Source organism: Equus caballus, chromosome 7, assembly GCF_041296265.1.
Source record: "Equus caballus isolate H_3958 breed thoroughbred chromosome 7, TB-T2T, whole genome shotgun sequence".
In the NCBI taxonomy this organism is placed as follows: Eukaryota; Metazoa; Chordata; class Mammalia; order Perissodactyla; family Equidae; genus Equus; species Equus caballus.
The window spans coordinates 14,204,144-14,225,006 of record NC_091690.1 but is presented as its reverse complement, the minus strand read 5'-3'; the positions used below and the strand labels follow the sequence as shown (position 1 = coordinate 14,225,006).

Below are 20,863 nucleotides of genomic sequence, written 5' to 3'. Positions count from 1 at the left end.
CCAGAACTAGAACATTTTAGAGCTGAATTCAAGATTCCGCTCTTACACATACCAGCCTTCCATTCTTTTGACTTGCAACAAATCACTTCAGCTACTCTTTGTTGGTTTCATTCCCTATTAAAGTGACAAAACAATTAATTTAAGAGAAAAAACAATGAGAGCAATGATATTTACTGCCTACTTTTTTGTCAACTTATATTTATGATAGACTTGCAAAATTGGATACTCGTAAACTATATTGCACCCTACACAAATTAAGTGGTTTTATTGTGGTTGTTGAGCAGCGTAAGTGGGACTGTTTGGTTTATGTATCATTCAGCTACACTCTAGGCAAACATGGTTTCCATGATATATTGTATGATCATGGAACAGCCATTTTACAAGTGGAATTTTGTAATAAATCTCTTCACAAGTTGGGAATTTCCTGACTCAATGGCCGTTCTTTGCTTTTGGCTTGTAGAGTATAAGCTGCAGAATATAAGGTTTGTGCCTATCAGTCATGCTGCTGGCTTCTGGATGTCTTATGTGGAAAGTGGGGCAAATCAGTATGTCTGTACCGCTCCACTGAATTTGGTGATGTGGCACAGTTTGTTCCTTTGGAAGCTTTGATCAAATATTTTAATCCTTACTTCAACCACTGAGCATTTGCCCTTTGCATCTTATATTGTCATAGATAATATTGTGATCTGAGAAGAAGAAATAGAAGTATTACCAGTATTTGAAATTTCATTTCTCCTTAAACATTTTAATATGTGATTGATACCAAACCTCTTTCTCAAGTTCGTGTGTGCGATGCACAGCAAGCCAAACACTGAGACATCAGTGGTTAGAGATGGAGAAAGATTTATTCAAATAGGCCAAAATGAGTAGGTAAGAACTTGGGTTCACTCAACTCCACCTCAACCAGACCACAAAGCAGGGGGCTTTATAGAGCTAAGGGGCTTGGGAGGAGAAACTTTGGAGAAACAAAGGGGTCACTCCCAATAAGCCCTTGGGCAATCTGCAGTGGCTACTGGGGGCCAGCTGTCTGGTGATTGCAACCTCCCCAAAGGTATTCTCTTTCTTCAGAACAAACTCACAAATCCTCGAGACCCAAGTCACGCATCAAGTTAAAAAAGTAAACATCAAGTTGACAGGATTCCTCTATGTCTGTGTCGAGAACAAGGTCAAAAGCCAATCATGTTCTTATTCCATAGCTACAGTAACCATCAGGTACCCAGCTTCATGATGATGGATTACCAAATACGTCTATTGGGACCAGGAATGATATTCCTGAAATTGGGAAATGTAGATAAGGGGTAAGACCCAGCTGCTTGGTGTCAGAGGCATCGAAGTAGGTAGCTCTTACCCTAGGTCATTGTGTACCAGAAATGATTTCCTAGAAGAAGTTCCAAGGTCAGAGACAGGAAACTGAGTCCAAGACAGGTCATGAGCCAGGGAGGTAAGAAGACAATTCGGACATGAGGTAGGGAGTCAAAGCAAGGAGGTAGAGGAAGCAGGGATATCAAGAATGAGAAGCAAAATAGTAGAATGAATGAGATGGTCAGTGGTTCTCAAACTTTAGGGAGAGTCAGAATCAACTGGAGGGCTAATAAACAGATAGTGCTGGGCTCCACCGCCGCATTTGTGCTTCAGTAGGTCTGGGGTGGTCCCCAATAATTTGATTTCTAACTAGCTCCCAGGTGATGCTACTGATGCTGGTCTAGGGACCACACTTTGAGGAAAAAAGTTGTTCTAGATGAATCCCAGAGATAAGTGGTGGTGCCTACAGTGAGTTTCCTGCGCTCCTGGGATACTTGTTTGGGAGAACTGAGTTTGCTTAAACGGTTGAAGGCAGAAGAGACGAATGTAACATTTTGGTTTTTCTTTTTTTCATTTTAATTGGCTTTAAAAAAAAAAGTCAAATGCATAACTCAGTTTATAAGGATGTGAAACTCTTTCTCTATTAAAATGTAAACTAAGAACTTATATTCTTGCCATATAAACACACATAGAAACTATTCTCTATGAAAAATGATAGATTTCATATTTTTGCATTTTAACAGCTAGTGCAGTGCTCTGGTTAAGAGTTTGTGCTCTAAAGATCAACTGCCTAGGGTCAAATCTTAATTCCACCACTAGCTTTGTTCTGTGAGGTCACAAGTTTCTTAAACTCTCTGAGCATCCTTTGTGAAGTGGGAATGTTACTAATTGCATGGAGTTGTGAGGATTAAATGAAGTAGAGTACTAAGCTACTTATTGAAGTGCCTGCCACATAATAATTGCTCCATACATGTTAGCTCTTATTGGCACACCAAAATAAATGCCTTCGTTCAAGAATGTGGCTTTGTATATAATACTTGGTAGTTATCTCAGGTTCTGTATCTATAATTGCTCTCCGTACTATCTATAATTCATTACATTCTTGTGCTAAGAATAGCCCTGAGTCAGCATGAAGTTATAAATTATATGTAAACAATGTGATTCAAAAGTCAAAGTGAATTACACAGATAGCAGTCTAAAACTGCCTGTAGCAAATTTCAGACTAAGAAGGAACACAGTGGTTAAGAGCTTCACCTCTGGGAGCAGATTGCCTGGGTTTGTATTCTGACTCCATTTTTTACTAAGTTATTTGACCTCTCTCTGCCTCAGAATCTTCATCTGTCAACTGATGATAATAACAGCATCTATCTCAGCGAGTTGTTCTAAGTATGTATAGTCACACAGACACACACACACACACAAGGTCGTATATACAAAGAGTTTAGATCCTGTAAAAAACACACAAAGTGCTTAGAACAATGCTTCACACAAAATAAGGAGCATAAAAGTGTTTGTTGTTATTCGTATTTGGTTTGTGTGTATGTGTATTTTGTCAGTATTTTGTTTTGAAGGGAAAATAAATCAGAAAACGAGATTTTTTTTTTTTCTTTTTTGCCTCTAGTTCAATATAGTGCAACATAGGTCTGTGGTAGCTTTATAAAATTGGAAAGAAGTTTTGTCTTAATCAAACTACATAATAAGGAAACCTCTCCCACCCACCCCTACCACAGCTTTCTTAAAAATATAATTGGCATTTCATTTGTAACCGGAATCAGTTTGTTTAAAACAATCTACCCTTTAATGATGTTCAAAAAAAAGGTCCCTTTTTTATTTACAGAAATCTCTACAAGTGCACTTGTAAAGGATGTCATTGACTTTGTTATTGCCAAATTCTGTGATCTTTTCTTAGTCTCACTTCTCCATTGGACACTATTTACTGCTCTGTCCTTGAAATCACCTCTTTCCTGGGCGGTTTGATGAGGACGCCATGCTGCTGTGGGTCTCCTGCTTCCCTCTCAGCCATCTCTTCTCTGATTTCCCCGGGCATTCCTTTTGTCACTTGCCCTCATGTCTGCCTGCCCCTTCACCTTGGCCTCCCTTCCCAGGATACTTCTTCAAAGGGCTCAGTGGTCCCAAGGCTTCCTCTCTTCCCTCTCTAAGATGAAGCCTCATCTGTTCTGTTCTCCCAACTCAGCTCTAGCCTTGTCTTCCCCAGAGCCTACTGAAGTTTCTACTTGAATTCCTCATCAGCACCTCAAAACCGAGCTTACGTTTCTTCAAACGCGTTCCCTTCCCAGTGTCCCTGTGTGCCCACATTACTGCACTGGGCCCTGGCTTTGCGATTAGCTTGTTGCTCCTACCTGTGATTCGTCCCTTTGCCTTCCTTCCTTAACTACAAGTTCCTGTTGATTTCACCCTGATGCGGCCTCACTGCCACCTGCGCTTCTAAGTCAGAACCTCATTACTCTAGCTGCTCCCTTCCAGGAGACACTCCCACTGCAGGTGCCTACCCCCAGTTCATCTTTCCTAGCACCAACAGGCTAATCCTCCTTTCAACAGACCTTTACCCTTTCCAGAGCTGTCCTCTTTCCACTTATATCAAGTGCAGGTACATTTGCCTGGCTTTCAAACATTTCCATAGCTTACCTTTACAGCCCATAGCCCCCCATGTGTCCCACGAGGGCCCGCTTGGACTCTGCTCTGGGCAGGCCTCTTACCATGATCCCAGCCACACACCTCGCGTTCACCACGTCCGTCCATCCCTGTGGCCATCCCTCGACAGCACTGCATTTGCCCTCAGCTCTTAATTGTCCTTTGTGCATTGTTTACAAGTGTGTGCTAACCATCAACTTTGTTTTTCAGGTCCAGAAAGAGAGGCACTCTTCTTTAAATATTCTTAAACTGCAGCCAAATCTAACTTAGCGTCTTGACTAGTAAAAATAAAATAAAACCACTGAATATTACCCCTGAAAGAGACCAAAGAGAAAATGTGCTTAAAACTTATTTTACAAATGAGGAATCTGAACATGAGATGTTTTAAAATTTAATAGGTATATAAAAAATGGCAAATGGTATCTAGTTGCTATTTACGTTATTGATATAAAGTTTTCTTTTAGAATAGATTTACCTTTGATTAATAATATTAATTTAGAGAAATAGTAAATAGATAATAGTACCCGAGGTAAGACAGTGTGGCAAAAGTTGTGAAAGTATTTAACTCAAGTGATAGAAGTGTTGAAAATACCACAATGCATTATGTTTAGAGTCTGTGCTTAAAGAATGATTGTTGACTGACTGGCTGATAGCTCACATCTTTCTCCCTAGAAAACAGCTTTCGCTCATTTCCTACAAGCCCATTATGCCAAAACGAGCAGACAAGTAATTTTTAGGGCTACATTTTCAGCATAAGATCAAGGAGAAGAGAGGAATGAAGGAAAACTGGCAAAAATGTTTTTGGCCCCTAGGAGATTGTGTTTTGCTGAGCTCACCTGAGGTGGCCAGACGTGACTGCAGAGCCACTGTCTAGCCTTGAGGCAGGGAGTGTGGACTTCATCAGCAACCTCGGCTACCTTTGTGCCTAGGACTCTCTCTCCTACACAAAGTTTAACTGGGCAAGCGCAACACATTAAACACTGTATGAGTTAAAAAGTTGAAATTCCCGTACCTACAAGAACGTTTATAAAAGGGAGAGAAGCTTTTGTGTTTCACATGCCGATTCCTTGTTCATTCTCCTTCTCTTATTTTGAAAGCTTTCACAGCCTCCCTCAGCAACCCGACTTTTCGGTGGTTTCCACCAGCAATTTAGGCCTCCCTGACCAGGCTCACAGAATTATAGACTGAATTACAGGGTTCGAAGTAAACTCTCTGCGGGAGAACACAAATAGACTGTGGCTGGAGGTTTGCTTATGGCAGGGGTTAAAAAGCCAACATCTAAAATGCAAATAACTCTGGATGTTGGGAGAGATGAAAATGGCTCCACTGTGCAGTGCAGTTCCCATACAGACTCCCAGAGTTAGGTCAGATGTCACAGGCTGAGCGCAGTCCCTCCAAGACTGCACGTCAGACCTCAGCTGCAATTTTGGGAGTCCCCAGGCTCCCTGCACTTCTGACCAAGTGGCTACAAGTTGAGGGTTCCCCAAAAGCCCCTCAGGTTTTAGAATTTGCCAGAACAACTCACAGAACTCCAGAAAGCACTATTGGGGCTGGCCCGGTGGCATGGTGGTTCAATTTGCACACTCTGCTTTGAGCGGCCCACTCATCAAGCCATGCTGAGGCAGCGTCCCATGTAGAGGAATTAAAATGACCTACGACTAGGATATGCAACTATGTACTGGGGCTTTGGGGAGAAAAAAAAAGAGAGAGGAAGACTGGCAACAGATGTTAGCTCAGGGCCAATCTTCCTCACCAGAAAAAAGCATCCTTAGAAAAAAGAAATTAAAATTCTTAAAAAAAAAAAAAGGAAGAAAGCACTGTAGTTACAATTACAGTTTTACCTTAAAGGGTGCAAATCAGGACCAGCCAAATAAAGAGACAGATAGGGTGAAGTCTGGGAAGATCCCAAGCATGGAACTTCAGTGTCCTCAGGACGGGTCACCCTCCCAGCACAACAATCTGTATCACCAACCACGAAGTTTACCCAAGCCCGGGTGACCAGAGTTTTTATTGGGGTTTCATTCTCTACACATGGTTGATTGATTGAAGTAACTGGCAAAGTAATTCGACTCCATCTCCAACAACCCTCAGCTCCAGGGAGGTTAGGAAGTCAGGCTGATATCACATGGCTTAAAGCCCTAACTCTCTAATCACATGGTTGGTCTTTCTTTCTGCCAGCCCCCATCCTGAAACTATTTAGGGTCTACAGTGAATCACCTCAGTAGCATAAACTCAGGGGGGGTGCTCAGGGGCCTACCATGAATAACAGAGACACTACCATCACTTTGGAAATTCTAAGCATTTAGAAGTTCCTTCTCAGGAACACAGGACAAATTCTTTATTATAAAACACACAGAAAATAGAATGAGAATTGGACCCATTTTTATTTATTTATTTTTGGTTTTTGTTTATTTATTTTGAGGAAGATTAACTCTGAGCTAACATCTGCTGCCAGTCTTCCTCTTTTTTCTTTTTTTTTTCCTGAGGAAGATTGGCCCTTAGCTAACATGTGTGCCCATCTTCTTCTCTTTTATATGTGGGACACCTGCCACAGCATGGCTTCCTAAGTGGTGTATGGTTCCATGTCTGGGATCCAAACCGGCAAACCCCGGGCTGCCAAAGCAAAGTAGTTGAACTTAACTGCTGCACCATCAGGCCGGCCCCTGGACCCATTTTAAGCACCAAAAACTAAGGCAAAAAATATATAATTTTCATGATAGAGAAATCCAGTGGAAAATGTCAACTGAATATAAACTAAATGGTCATTAAATGCCATTAGATTCTTTTCATTTGTTTTTCTCTCACTCATTCATTCCTTCAACAATATTTATTAAGTACTTCCTATGCTAATCACTGAAGATATACTGTTACACTGTCCGTGTAAGAAAAAAGTTTATTTGTATTACATGGAAAAGAGGAAGGATGAACTATTTGAAGTTATTTGCTTATGTTAATTCTAATCGAAATGAATCGGTGTTCTGAGATAATTGTTAATTTTTACTTGTCAAAAATAATGTTGAGAGAGTGGGGCCGGCCCAGTGGCATAGTGATTAAGTTCCTGCACTGAGAATCAGTGGCCCGGGATTCACGGGTTCAGATCCCAGGCGCAGACCTACACACCATTCATCAAGTCATGCTGTAGTGTCATTCTGCATATGAGGTAAAGGAAGATTGGCACAGATGTTAGCTCAGGGCCAATCTTCCTTGCCAAAAAAAATAAATAAGTGATGTTGAGAAAGCCCCGACGTACAAAGTATCGGGCATCAAGTCTAGCTTTGTGAAGAATTTGGGGAGGCAGGGGATAATAATAGAAATATATGTGTTGTTCAGCCAGAAGGCTACCATTGTTTTTAAACAAAATCAAGAAGTGCTTTGAAATGTGATGTGTTTTAAACTGTTCTTTTTTTGCTTTCCTGTAATTGGAGCAACATACTAATTTCTACAAGTTGTGACTACTAACAGAGAGCAATCACCTCACAGACTTGTACCGAAGAGATGAAACCATCCAGGTGACAGGAAACGGCCATGTGCAGAGTCCCCGCTTCCCGAACAGCTACCCCAGGAACCTGCTTCTGACATGGCGGCTCCATTCCCAGGAGAAAACAAGGATACAGCTGGCCTTTGATAATCAGTTTGGATTAGAGGAAGCAGAAAATGATATCTGTAGGTAAGTGGGAAGAAAACCCCATTTTAGAGTGCAATTCCAGTGTGGAAAAAAGATGAGTTTAAAGCATCACATCACGCTTCCCTTTTGGGCTCTTTGGACCTACCCAAGATGGGCCACTCTTCTTCAAAGAGCCTTCATGTCAGTCCTAGCAGGCAAAATAAATTGCAGCATAGACTGCTGCTGCAGAGGGCATGATAACCCGGCACAACTCAGAAACTCACTTCCGTGACCGTCAGAGCCAGACTGCATGACCCCCAGGGAAGGCGGGGGTCTGAAGGCCCCTACCTTGACCAGGCATAGAGCAGCTCTTGTGAACAGGTAGATGCATCCAATATCCCAGGTCACCTGCCCTTCATGTGGCTCTGGTCCAAGCCTGCCATGGGCTTAGGGAGTGTACCCTCCCCCCCGCCGCTCTGCTCCAGGAGCTGCCCCGGGCTCCTGTAACTGATATATAGTAATGACTTCCCCCAGCACTGGGAGAGGAGGATGCAAGGACCATTCAGGGCCTCACCCTGTAATCCCAGTTTTGAGGTTTCAGATATGTGTAAGAAGGAAGAGAAGGCAACCCCAGGGTCCACATGCTCCTCAGATGGTCTGTTTCCTGTAGTTTCTGGGTCAGCAGTAGAAAGTGAAAGCTATGCCTGAAAATCTCCCCTCTTAGCATAGTTATCAGAGAAAGTCCTGGCTGTTATTCTTTGAATTGTCTGCTCAGGACATCTTATTCACTTATAATTAGCATGTATAAGATTTGGGGAGGATTTTTTTCTTTCTGTCTTTACTGCATGTGCTTGTTCTGCATTGCCAATGAACTACTGAACTGCTAAATCCTTTCAGCAGGTTTACTTTTCTTTGAATAATAAAAAAGAAGATGCCTCAAATTTGGCTGTCCTTTGTTGCATGTTTATTATGCTGACAGCTTTTATTATGTTGCTGTTTTTTCAAGAATAACAGCAATGACTATTACTTTCTGGGACCATAGAGGGTAATGTATGCCAGAAAGCAGAGACAATTACATGCAGGAAGAGCCAGTTAATATTTACAAAGAGAAAAACTAGAGCGGATCTTGTGTCTTTTCAACCTTGAAAGGGAGAACTAATTTTCTGTGCTGGAAAAAAATAGATGGTGGAAAAGAAGAACCGAAACACTATTAAAAGATTGTTAAAGGTGATGACATGCAAGGGAAGCCGGGTGGCCACTACGGAGCAGGAGTCTGATCCTGGTGGTGAGCCAGCCCTTTCTGCATCCTGGCCTTGAAAATAGAAGAGGAAGTTAGGATGGTTTCCTTTCCAGACCCTTCCTCGAATCTATCTGCTCCTCAAAATTTATGAGGGGAGATGGAAGAGTAGGAGGTGAAAAAGGGGAAAGGAGGAAGAGAAAGAGACAGATCAGAGACTTGCCTCAGAGCCTTCCCTGAACCAAAATGGTGCCTTCTTGACTTCAGATCCAGCATAAAAATTACACTGATGCTGTATTTTTCAAAAATGAAAGTGACCTATTGTATTATTAACAAAGTTTCAGGTATACTCATGCCTTGTGTAGTAAATATGATTTACATATATTATATATAAAATGAAATGCAATTGATTTCCTACCATCTGTTCCAAGGCCTCCTTGATGTTTACATTGTAATATGGTTAGTACTTTTCACCTTCTGAACACCATGTGAACATTAAGTAATTAATTTACAAAGCACCCAAGAGATATTCAGCTGGTAAAATTGTATAAAGCTTCTTATTTTGCTCCTAAGGAAACTGAGGCAAGAGAAGACATGCAGGCCTCATAAATCACTGTCAACAAAATTTAGTCACAATATCATTAGGTTCACTAACTCCTTAGATTAGCTTACCCAATCCAGCAAAAGCTCTGAGGTGCATGGGTAAAACCAGGAAAGCCATATTGGATTTTCTTCATATTCAGACATGATGTTTCTCATGCTGATTCCTTTTGCCAATCACGACAGAAAAGTATAAGATGGATATGAGATTTCTGCCACTGTTCACCCTGAATGTTCATCATTTGCATTGTGACTTTAGCATCTGGAGTCATTTGGGGAAAAGTAGAGAAGAGGAGTGAGACACTGACGCCCAGAACTGAAAGGCAAAGGGTTCAGCTCATCAAGTAGAATGTTCCAAGATTTTGGGTATCTGAAAATAGATAATAATAAATAATCCCTGGAAGCTGTCAAGTCTGTCACTGAAGATGTCCTACTATGTGATGGAAAGGTGGGATGCTATGGAGGGACCTTGAGGATCAAATGGTTATATGGAATATCTAAAGAGACTTTTCCTGTCTTCCCTAATCCTAGCATTCTATGTTTCTCTGACCAATGCCAAAGGTGAACCTATGGTCTTAAGCTCATTCACACCCTGGTTTAAACAACCCAGATATTTCCAATATTGGTTAGCACACATTGCTTAACAAAGCCATTTGCTTTCCATCATGATAAATAGCAAAGTTTATGATATGATCCTTCCGAAAGACAGTTTCTGAAAAGAGAAGATAGAGATTTATTTTATTTTACTATTATTTTCTGGAATGAGAATGCTGATTCTATATACTGTATAGATATAGATTATTTACTTTGTTAAGGAAGCATTGAATGTGGTAAATTAATTCAAAGTAGGAATTTGTTTGAAAAACTTTACATAGTAAATATTTGGGCATATAATTAGAGCCATATCTCCTAAAACAATAGATTATAGTTATTAGTTTTTCTAGGAAAACTTTTTAAGCCAGATGCTCAGAAATTAGCCCATTTTGATTGTTGATAATTTGGGAACCTTCATGGCTATATGTGTATAAGAGTTCTCTCAGAGCAGATTGTTGCAGTTTGACTTTGGAAAACTTAATCCGAAAACTAACTTTCCTTTTAAAATTTCTGTAGGTTATCATTTTCATTTCAGATGGTAGGTCATGAGAAATCACATATATTAGTTTTAATTTCTCAGTGAAAGTATGAATTTCAAAGTCTACTTTAATAAAAATTTGTTTATTTATGTCAAATTGATACTAGGTATGATTTTGTGGAAGTTGAAGATATATCTGAAACCAGTACCATTATTAGAGGACGATGGTGTGGACACAAGGAGGTTCCTCCAAGGATAACATCAAGAACAAACCAAATTAAAATAACATTCAAGTCTGATGACTACTTTGTGGCTAAACCTGGATTCAAGATTTATTATTCTTTTGTGGTAAGTAGCTTAACCACCCTATGATTAAAAGCAGACACTGGTTTCTTGAAGTATAGAGATCGTTTTCTATGATGAATTACAGTGGTGTGAGGGTGAGGGAACTTTATCAGTTCCCTATGATATTCTTTGTTCCTGCCTATGGCCAAAATGTTAAAGCCTTCTTTAGTAAGGAATACCATTTTGGAGCTATTAAGTCAACCTTGGGCCCACACATTTTGAAAGAAAGCATAGTAAATAGAAAAAGTAAAATAATTTATAGTAAAGCAGATGCCATATTACCTTTGATTCAACTGGAGTCAGAAACATTCAGCTAAATCGGAGGTTATATGGGAGTTGAACGTCTTTGGTTCAAAAAGTTGTCTATGGAATTCCAATCACAGAACAGAGTCCTGATGATTTCAGTTTAAATTAAGACCCAAATTTGGGAAGGGTCTATGTTATAATCATAGAGCCTCAGGGTTGGCAAGCATCTTAAAGATGGGAAATTGCAATTCAGGACCCAAGAGTTTGATTCTTGTTTACTGCACCCATGCTTATTTGTGGTCTCACCTCTACTTAAATGCCTTAGGAGCCATTTCCAACTTTAAATGGTTCTGACTGTTACAAAATGTTCAACCTCTTATTGAGCCAAAATCTACGTTGTGGTTAACTCTGTTGTTGGGTCACACACAATCACTTGTTTAATCAATCGGTCATTAACAAAACAATATGAAAAGTTCCTGTCCATTGTCAGACACTGTGATAGGTATAGTCCATACAAGGGCAAGCAAGACAGAGTTCTTGACCTCCTGAGCTTATAGTCTGGTGGAGATGATAAACAATTAAAAAGCAATAACACCTGAGAATGAGGAGTAGTAGTAAGACAGAAGTACTGGGCACTATAGGTTAAGCCCAGGGAGGCACTGGGATAATTTTACCTATATATCATCTTAAATATTTCTGAATCCTTTAGCTGTTCTTAGCATATTGCTTTTTGTTCTCCCAGCAACATTTTTCACACTCGTTCAGTTTGTCTCTATCCCTTTTCAAAGTGTGAAGGCCAAAATAGAACACAATAGTATAAGTGGAGTCAATTTGTGTTTTTTTCCCTCTTACAATTTAGAATAGGAAAAACCTTGCTTATTTAATCTGATGTGTTTTTTTTTCATTATGGTGAGTTATTAAACGCAATGAATTCTACATCAGAAGATTGTAAATGAAAAAAATAGCATGTGGTGACACTGGTTCCACTTTTAATTTGAAAATAATCCATCAAGCATGATTTACATTATTGCAAACTCATGTAATCCTGTGCAGCATTAAAAACTGAAGTGTGAACCTTTGATTTCTACATTTCTTTGCCTTTTAATGTGTTCAGTGATGCACCTGTTCTCAGTTGTTCACGGGCAAAGCAGGCGTGGCATGTTCAAATGGTGATGGTTGGGTTAGTGAAGGATCGCTTTTCTCCCTTAAAATATCAAGCACTGTTAATACTAATGTATATACTTCCTATGAAGCTTTGGTTATGAATAAGTTGAATGGTCCATAAGTCAGTTAGAAACACCCTAACTCTAATAGTGTCTTTAAGGCAAAATAACTGCTTTTTAAAAAAAAGGCAGTACAGGTATGGATTTGGGGAAGAATGAATACTCCTGTTTATGGTGTTTTGGGTTATGGGGCACGCCCATCGCTCATTTCCTAGCCGATGTAAAGTGGGGTGTTGGAGTTTGGATGTAAACTGGCATCACTCCACTCACTTACTCCTTCACCTCCACCATACTTTCAATTGTGTTTTTTTAGAAATGGTGATAGTTAGAACTTTTTTGTGTATTTCCCTACTGATCTCTTGGTCTGTGTTTGTTGGGAATAGCTCCAGGCTCTCTTTCCCCTCCTAATAAGCTTCGGCTTCTGGCACTAAATAGGATCAACTAGAGCCAAAGTGTTTTGGTGGCTGAATTCCAAGAGGTAGAATGAACTTAACCTTCAGGTGTGTATAGACTCTACATCTGTGTGGCTTTTTGGTAAAACTCTTCCATTTGATTCTTGCTCAACCGGGCTAGAAGATCACTTATCTTGACCATGTACTGGGAAGATCATTTTATTTGTGTTTAAATTTTACTTGGAGAGACTTTAAAGCCGAGTTTATAAATTCAAGTGCTGCAGCGACTGGCCTTAAACTCTAAGTTGGGCAGTTATAAATCAGTAGGGTGAGAGGAGGATAAAAATGGCAAGCCCTCTTTAAGTGTGTTTAAATAATGATTTTTAAAATGCATACAGGCTCACAAAACCCCTAGGGGTTGGAGGCAGCTATTTTGCAGCCCCTCCTTCAAGGAATGGTAGATGCCGGGTAAATTTGAACCTTACACTGGTCCCTGAGGAGTCAAAGTGCTCTTGGAATATGGAAAGTAGCTATTTGGATGGGTCACAACCGTTTCCCTTCCCATCTCTACCGTCCTACCTCTCTGCCTTCCATGGAACATCTCTCCTCTTCCTACCTCAGCCACTCTCCAGGTATACAAGGACTTCCCCTGAGGCTGTAAGGAGTAAGTGCCCAGAACCACAAGAGCCCACTAGGCTGGAATCAATTCTGCATGGTCCCTGGGCATAACGCTTTTGGAACACCAAGTCCAGTGTACATTTTTAGTCAATTTTTCACTCCAGCAAAGTGTGGGAAACTAATGGATAACATCAAGATCACTTATTTTTGGTTAGGAGTGATTCTTATATTACAATTTTATTTGATGTGCTTGGAATTCATTCTTCTACCTTCTTTACAGCACCTGTCACAGTCTCTCCTAGGGCAAGGCAGCCTAGCCACATAGGACCGGAGCTTTACTGTAAAGCTCACTTTGGATTGAAGGAAGTTTCCCCAGTTAATATTGCACCAGCAATATTAAACAAGTCTCTTACCCTTTGCTTTTACATCTATAAAATGGGTATATTCATTGGAGTTGATGTAAGATTTTAAAATGATAACAAATACTTAGCACCATGCTAGGATATAGTAAGTGGTCAATAAATAATGGTGCTAATGATCCTACCTTTACCATGACTAGTTGTGTCTATATCTGTCTCTTCCAGATAAATGGCGATAAGAAACAAATTTCAGCTGAGTAAATTTTAAAGATCTTATTGGCTTTATTCAACAATTCATGAGTGGGGCAGCATCCAATCTAGCAGATAGAAGGGAGTTCCGAGGAGCTGTACAAAATGAAGGACTTTTATAGGTAGAAGAGAGCAGGAATAAGGAAGTTATACTAGGCAAAAAAAGCAGATTGGTTATTGCAAGGTTACTTTCTTTTAGAGGATGGCAGGGGTTGATCAAGCAGATCACACTAGTTCTAATCAGGTGATTCCTAATTGACTGGTTTAAGATTCTGTTTCTGGGAGACACAAAACTGTAATTAAGTTTCATCTCAGTTTGGTGATGTGGTGCTTAGCGTAAGTGACTCCATTTTGTGTCTGTTGTCTTGTTTTTAACAATAGTAGTAAACTATTCAGGGGGCTACGAGTATCTTATTTCTGCGCGTATTCTTCACAGTGCGTGATACATGGCTGTTTAGTGATCTTGTTGAATTGACTGTTTCCTGATAAAATAGGAATTTTAAGAAGAACTGCCTAATTTCATTTGTTTGCTCTCCTGCTCATCCTTCTTTCCTGATTTCACTCCTCTGAGGAGAGCAGGTACCTTCAGAGGGCATAATTAAGCAGAATGGGTAATGTTATCAAACACTTGTTAGCAAGACGTGATTGTCTAAATAAATCAGGCTCTCCCACCTCAAATCTCTTTTGTTGGGGAATGAATGGATGAATTGTTAAGAATCTTTTTTGGAAAACCATTAAGTAGATTATCGGAAAGGTGTCCAATTACAGGGCTCCAGTGGGTGGTATGCAGAGAAGTCAGCAGGCCTGGGTATGAACTTCAGCTCTGCTCCATACCAGCTAAAAGCTCAGTTTTTTTGTTTGTAAAATTGTGATAATACTGCCTGACATTCAGTAGTTGTGAGGATGAAAGTAGATAACTTTTGTAAACCACTCTGCCTAGAACTTATTAACTACTCAAATATCTGATGCTCTTTTTGTTATCATTATCACTGATGTAATTATTAACATATCAGGTGACAAGCGAAGCTGGCAGTCCTGTACAAACATCCCAGTTGTCAGTGTGTGCATGTGCACAGGTGTACACTCCTCTGACCATAATTCACTTCCTTCATCCAAGGTAGAAATATTTTATTTTACATTATAACAAACAAAAACTTTTATTCATGTGTGTGTCTGTGCACATGTTCCATATAAGGTACATTGTTTTTTAATTCAAAAATAAAAAATAAGTTATTTGAAAGCTTTCTTGTTTTATTAACAAACTCTAGTTTATTTTATAAGTTGAAATTTGCTAATAGCCATTATAAAATCTCTAAAATAAAAAAAGCTATTTTATCAGACCAGTTACTTAACTGCGTATCTCTGCAGTTTGAAATTAGCTCAAGTTGTGCAGTTAAGATTTCCATTGAGATTAAAACTCTACATGAATTACGGTTTTGCATTACAAATAATTATTTAAAATAGAATAAGAAAAGGAAGAAGATGGAAAAAAAGAAGAGGAGAAGGAGACGAAAAAGGAGGAATAGAACCAAGAAGTTGAACAAGATAAAATTCTCAATTATAATAACTTTTGCAGATTCTAATTTTGCTCACCTACAACTTACCAGTTGATGGAACAAAAACAAAATGATGATGGGGAATTATCCTCATTTCCCTAAGCTGAATTCTCAAACAAAGGTAGAGAGTAAAGGGCCCCATTTGCTTTCTCTATAAAATGTGTGGAAATTCCGTTTTTATTTGCATAGTCAGATAAAAATTGTTGAGGGGCCGGCCCAGTGGCGTAGTGGTTAAGTTCATGTGCTCTGCTTTGGCAGCCCCAGGTTCACAGGTTTGGGCATAGACCTAGCACTGTTCATCAAGCCATGCTGTGGTGGCATCCCACATAAAACAGAGGAAGGTTGGCACAGATGTTAGCTCAGGGCAAATCTTCCTCACACACACACACACAAATTGTTGAATGTTCTGAACATCCACTGGTGTTCTGGCCACCTCAGCCAAGACTGTATATAGAGCCAAAGACAGTCAAGGTGAGGCTGTGATCCCTCTCAGTGGATTCTGTGTCCCTCAGTTTCTTCCTTTCAGATATGTCCTACTGGAGGTTTGGAAGCTATAAGAGCTGTGATATTGTTTATTAAAGGCAATAATACTGTGAGCCAGACCAGACACACTCCAGGACCCTGGAGATACAGTGAGAAAGACAGGCAGAGTCTTTGCCCTCAGGAAGTCACATAATAGTGGGAGGAAACGGACAATAACCACCTAGGTAAATAGGAGGGTAAGTACATATATACAAACATGAATGATTTGAAGTTCAGTAAGAGCTAGAAAGAAAATAAAAGAGAGTAGTGTGATGGAGAGTGAGTGGGAAAGGGCCCACTCTAGCTAGAGTGTCAAGGAAGATCTGTGCATGCAAAATTTGAACTGAGACCTGGAAGATTAGAATCAGGTACCCATGTGAAGCTATGGGAGCAGAGTGCTTTAAGCAAAAAGAACAGCAGACGCTAAGACCCTGAAACAGAAAAGAGAAGACATCTTTCCTTTGACCGTAGCAATTCTCTGGTGTCTTGGGATTCAGGCTCCTGGAAGGAAGCAAACATAAGAGAGGAAAGTAAAACAGTAGCCAACTCCTCGCTCAGTCAAGAGCGAGTCATCTCAGCTTATCCTATTTTGGATATTTCTCAAGTCTTTCAGTACTTAGGGTAAGGTTCTAAAACCGTAGGGTCAGCTAAAGCCAGATACCAAGAAAGTATCGACAAAATATCAAACAAAGTGTGGGGCAGAAGGAAAACCTGGGGCATGGTCAGGGTCCAACAGGAGGAGAGCAGAGCAAGAGAGGCAATGCGTGCTCCAAAACCCTCAGGAAATATTGTTGCAGTAGGCTGCTAAATTGGCAAGCCTGCAAGCTTCAATGGATGTTGGTTGAAACATACATTCTTAAGGACAGAGTCTCAGTGTTGCAGCATTTTATAGGTAAGGATAGATAAGTGTTCTTATTTAAAATTTTGCAAATGTTCTAAAATTTCACCAATTACGGGGAGCATTTTGATGAACCATGGATTTCTTTAGGAAGGTTGAGTGAATCGCTTACTTTGATCAGATTGCTTTCCTAAAATCTGAATCCATAATAAGAATTTTAATAGAGTTCATGAGAGAATGAAGAGCAAATTTAATATAATCCCAAGACGATAATTTGACGAAGGGTATGGTTGGTCTAGAAGCAAATGGTGGTAGGTGAGGGGAATAAAGAAGATGTTGGGTTCTTGCAGGAGGTGGGGGTGAGGAGGAGAGGAGGAACATGTAGGTAAAAGAAAGATTAAAGGAGCAGGAGGAGACAAGAAAGTGAGGTGGAGTGAAATCCCCTGATAATATTATTTGGTCCTGCCTAATTCAAGGCATATCTGCTAGTCATGCATTTGTTTAATGCATTATTCAACAGATGTTTTATTGAATGCCTGTTATGTGTCATGCACTATAATAAATGCTAGATATAAACCAGTGAACAAAACAGACAAAGTTCCTGCCCTCATAGAACATACAGTTTAGTGGGGACAGTCTTGATGATGATGATGATAATAATTAATACATTATAAAATAATAATAAAAATTAATAATAGCATCTAACCCTTTGGATTACTGTAAGTGTTCATCATAAAAGGCAATGTATCTGAAATGTTCAATGCAGTGCCTGGGATGTTGTAAATAGTCAGTCTGCTGCTACTCAACCACGCATTGCATTGAAGCCTGGTCTAAGAAAAATACAGAATTTAGAGCTATAACCTCTTAGAGATCTAGTGCCTGGGCCAATTTTATAAATGAGGCAATAAACACATGTTAAGTAACTTTGCAAATTGAGACAGTAAACACAGAGAGGTTATAAATTTTCCTATGGTCACAAAGCTCACACATAAGTGCTATCCATGACATACAAAAACTGTGGACCCCCTCCAAAGAAAAATAAATATATCTAAAATTGTGCATAGCCACTATGGAAAGTAGTATGGAGTATCCTCAGAAAATTAAGAATATATCTACCATATGATCCAGCTATTCCACTGCTGGGTATTTATCCAAAGAACTTGAAAATACAAATGCATAAAGATACTTGCATCCCTATGTTCATTGCAGCATTATTCACAATAGCCAAGACTTGGAAGCAACCTAGCTGCCCATCAAGGGACGAATAGATAAAGAAGATGTTATGTATATATACACAACGGAATACTACTCAGCCATAAGAAATGATGGAATCCGGCCATCTGTGGACAACATGGATAGACCTTGAGGGTATTATGCGAAGTGAAATAAGTCAAAGGGAGAAAGTCAAATACTGTATGATCTCACTCATAAAGAGAAGACAAAAACAATGACAAACACACACATAGCAACAGAGATTGGATTGGTGGTTACCATAGGGGAAGAGGGGAGGGGGGAGAGCAAAAGAAGTGATTAGGCTCACATGTGAGGTGCTCGACTGTAATTAGTTTTTGGATGGTGAACATGATGTAGTCTACACAGAATTCGAAATATATTATGACGTACATCTGAAAGCTATATAATGTTATAATTCAATATTACTGCAATAAAAAATTTTAAATACATTTTTCTTGAAATACAAGAAAAATAAATAAAGTTGTGCATAAAATTTCAGGGAGCCCCCTGATTCTCATTCATGATGTCCTATGAGCCTTTAGATGCAGTTTAAAGCCCCACACATATTGTGTCTGCATGTTATCTGAATTTTGGAATGTTTCCTTCCATGTGGACTAGTCCTTTCCAACACAGCAGTGTTTGAAATAATACTTTACTACTGTAATTAATTTTCCTCATAAACCCCATGTGCTAATCACATGAGCAGATGACTCCCCGCGTGCTGAGTAAACACATTTCCAGCTTTGAGAGGGATGTTGTTTAATGACACTTGGACAGTCCCGTATCCTGTTTATCTAATATTTAATTGTATAATTAAATGGACATGCTACAAGTAAACTTTTATCCTTGAGAACCAGAAAGATGTAGTGATTTTAAATGACTGGGCTTCTTTATAAATAACTTTCTCTCTATAACTGTACTCTTTGTGTACTAATATTTTGGTAGATGAAAAAAATGAGAAAAATGAAGAAGGAAAACGCTATTTGATTGTATTAGAAAATGGCTTACTTATTAAAGATAGGCCTAAAATGGAGCATTCATTCTTTCTTAAGAAGCTATGAAGAACCTCAGTAAAAAATATCTCTACCTAATGTTCACTTGTAAATTCAACAGATATTTCTGAGAACTAACTGTGGATAATAATAAGAAAATGATAGCTCTGGGAGGGAGAAGGCACAAAATTATAAAACTCTGTCAATTGCAGTGATAAAATGTGTATGGAATATTCTGGCCACACAAGGAAGAGAGACACTTAACCTCGCAAAGGTGGAGATTGCTACATAAAGGAAGAAAAAAGTTATTTTTCCCTCTACCCTCCTAAGTTCTCTGTCTGGAACCCTGCAAATTAAACTGACAAAAGATAGATTAACAAGAGAAAAAATGAACAGAAGTTTATTAACGTATGCATCTCGCATACACCTGGGAGCACTCACTGATGAGTAACTGAAAGGGGTGGTTAGAACTTGGGCTTATATAATATCTTAAGAAAAGAACGATAAATTTTTAGAGAATTGGCAAAACAAGGGGAAAGTACTTTGAGTTTCTAGGGCAGCAAACTGTGGGAAGGTAAATATATGGGGGAACTAATGGAGCCTAAAGACTAGTTAGCAAAGTTTGTTATGTAGTTTTTTTGGTGCTGTTTCTGGGCTGATAAGGGTCTCAAGTTGTTTGTGGTGATTTGACTTCTGTCTTTCCTGGTCGAGGGGAGGTGGGGCACCTTTACCCATTTATCTGCTTCTAGGCAGGTGGGAGAGGACGGAGAGCTTTTCCTGCATCTGCTTCTTCTCAGTTGCCTTCGGCTCGAAATAATCCTCAAGCCAAAGTGGCATATTTTGGGGGTAGCATTTTCTGCTTCCCTTCATTGGACAGAGTCAGGAAGGAAAGAGCACCCTGGGAAGAGAGTGTTGCCTACATAAAGACACAAAGGCAAGAAAAGCAAGGCATTTCAGAATATCCTGATGAGGCAGCTCAAAGTGTTGCAGGTTAAGGGTGGTAACCACTACCATCCTTTCTTTTTTTTTTTTAAAGATTGGCCCTGAGCTAACATCTGTTGCCAATCTTCTTTTTTTTCCTCTCCAAAGCCCCCCAGTACATAGTTGTGTGGTCTAGTCGTTGGCCCTGAGCTAACATCTGTTGCCAATCTTCTTTTTTTTTCTCTCCAAAGCCCCCCAGTACATAGTTGTGTGGTCTAGTCATGGGTCCTTCTAGTTGTGGCATGTGGGACACCGCCTCAGCATGGCTTGATGATCGGTGCTAGGTCAACACCCAGGACCGAACCAGTGAAACCCTGGGCCACTGAAGCAGAGCACAGGAACTTAACCACTCGGCCACAGGGCTGGCCCACTATCCTTTCTTTATTCTAGCCAGTAGAAAAGAGATCAAGGAGTCAAACGGTCATCAAGAAATGCCAAAGCTCAGGACTCTCTTGTACAACTAGAGTACGGAACTTGGCTGGGAGCCAAAGCCAAAGTGTAGGTATGACACTGGTGTGATGCAAATTCAGACCCAAGGGTTCTTTTGAGGGATCTGAGGTCCATGAAATAGGCTAGGGGTGCACCTACACATCCCTCTCACTGCATGGAAGATCACAGGTCTGGTCACAGTAGTCACAAACAGGCAGGAGAGTTGTTGAGGACAGCCGACTCCAAGCCCAGCTGTGCTTAGTGGATGGACTGAGGAAGTGGTTGAGTCCAGACCCTTACTAATGATTGGTGTCCAAGAGAAGCAGGCAGCCCAAGAGAGAAACGGGGAAAAGGGATAAGAGTAGAGTAAGGGAAGGAAGATGGAAGAAGTGATGAAGAAAAGAAATTCATAG

The 20,863-nt window shown here is 39.9% G+C and overlaps 1 protein-coding gene across 2 annotated transcripts in view; it reads left to right on the top strand.

Moving 5' to 3' along the window:
• PDGFD (platelet derived growth factor D) overlaps positions 1-20,863 on the top strand; it is a 214,697-nt gene that overhangs the window by 131,101 nt on the left and 62,733 nt on the right. Inside the window, exons 2-3 of one of the 2 annotated variants that reach the window (XM_014741322.3) lie at positions 7,417-7,621; positions 10,635-10,815. In XM_014741322.3, coding sequence (XP_014596808.3) covers positions 7,417-7,621; positions 10,635-10,815 — 386 coding nt within the window. The remainder of the gene's footprint in view (positions 1-7,416; positions 7,622-10,634; positions 10,816-20,863) is intronic. The other variant, XM_023644723.2, reaches the window with a different exon arrangement.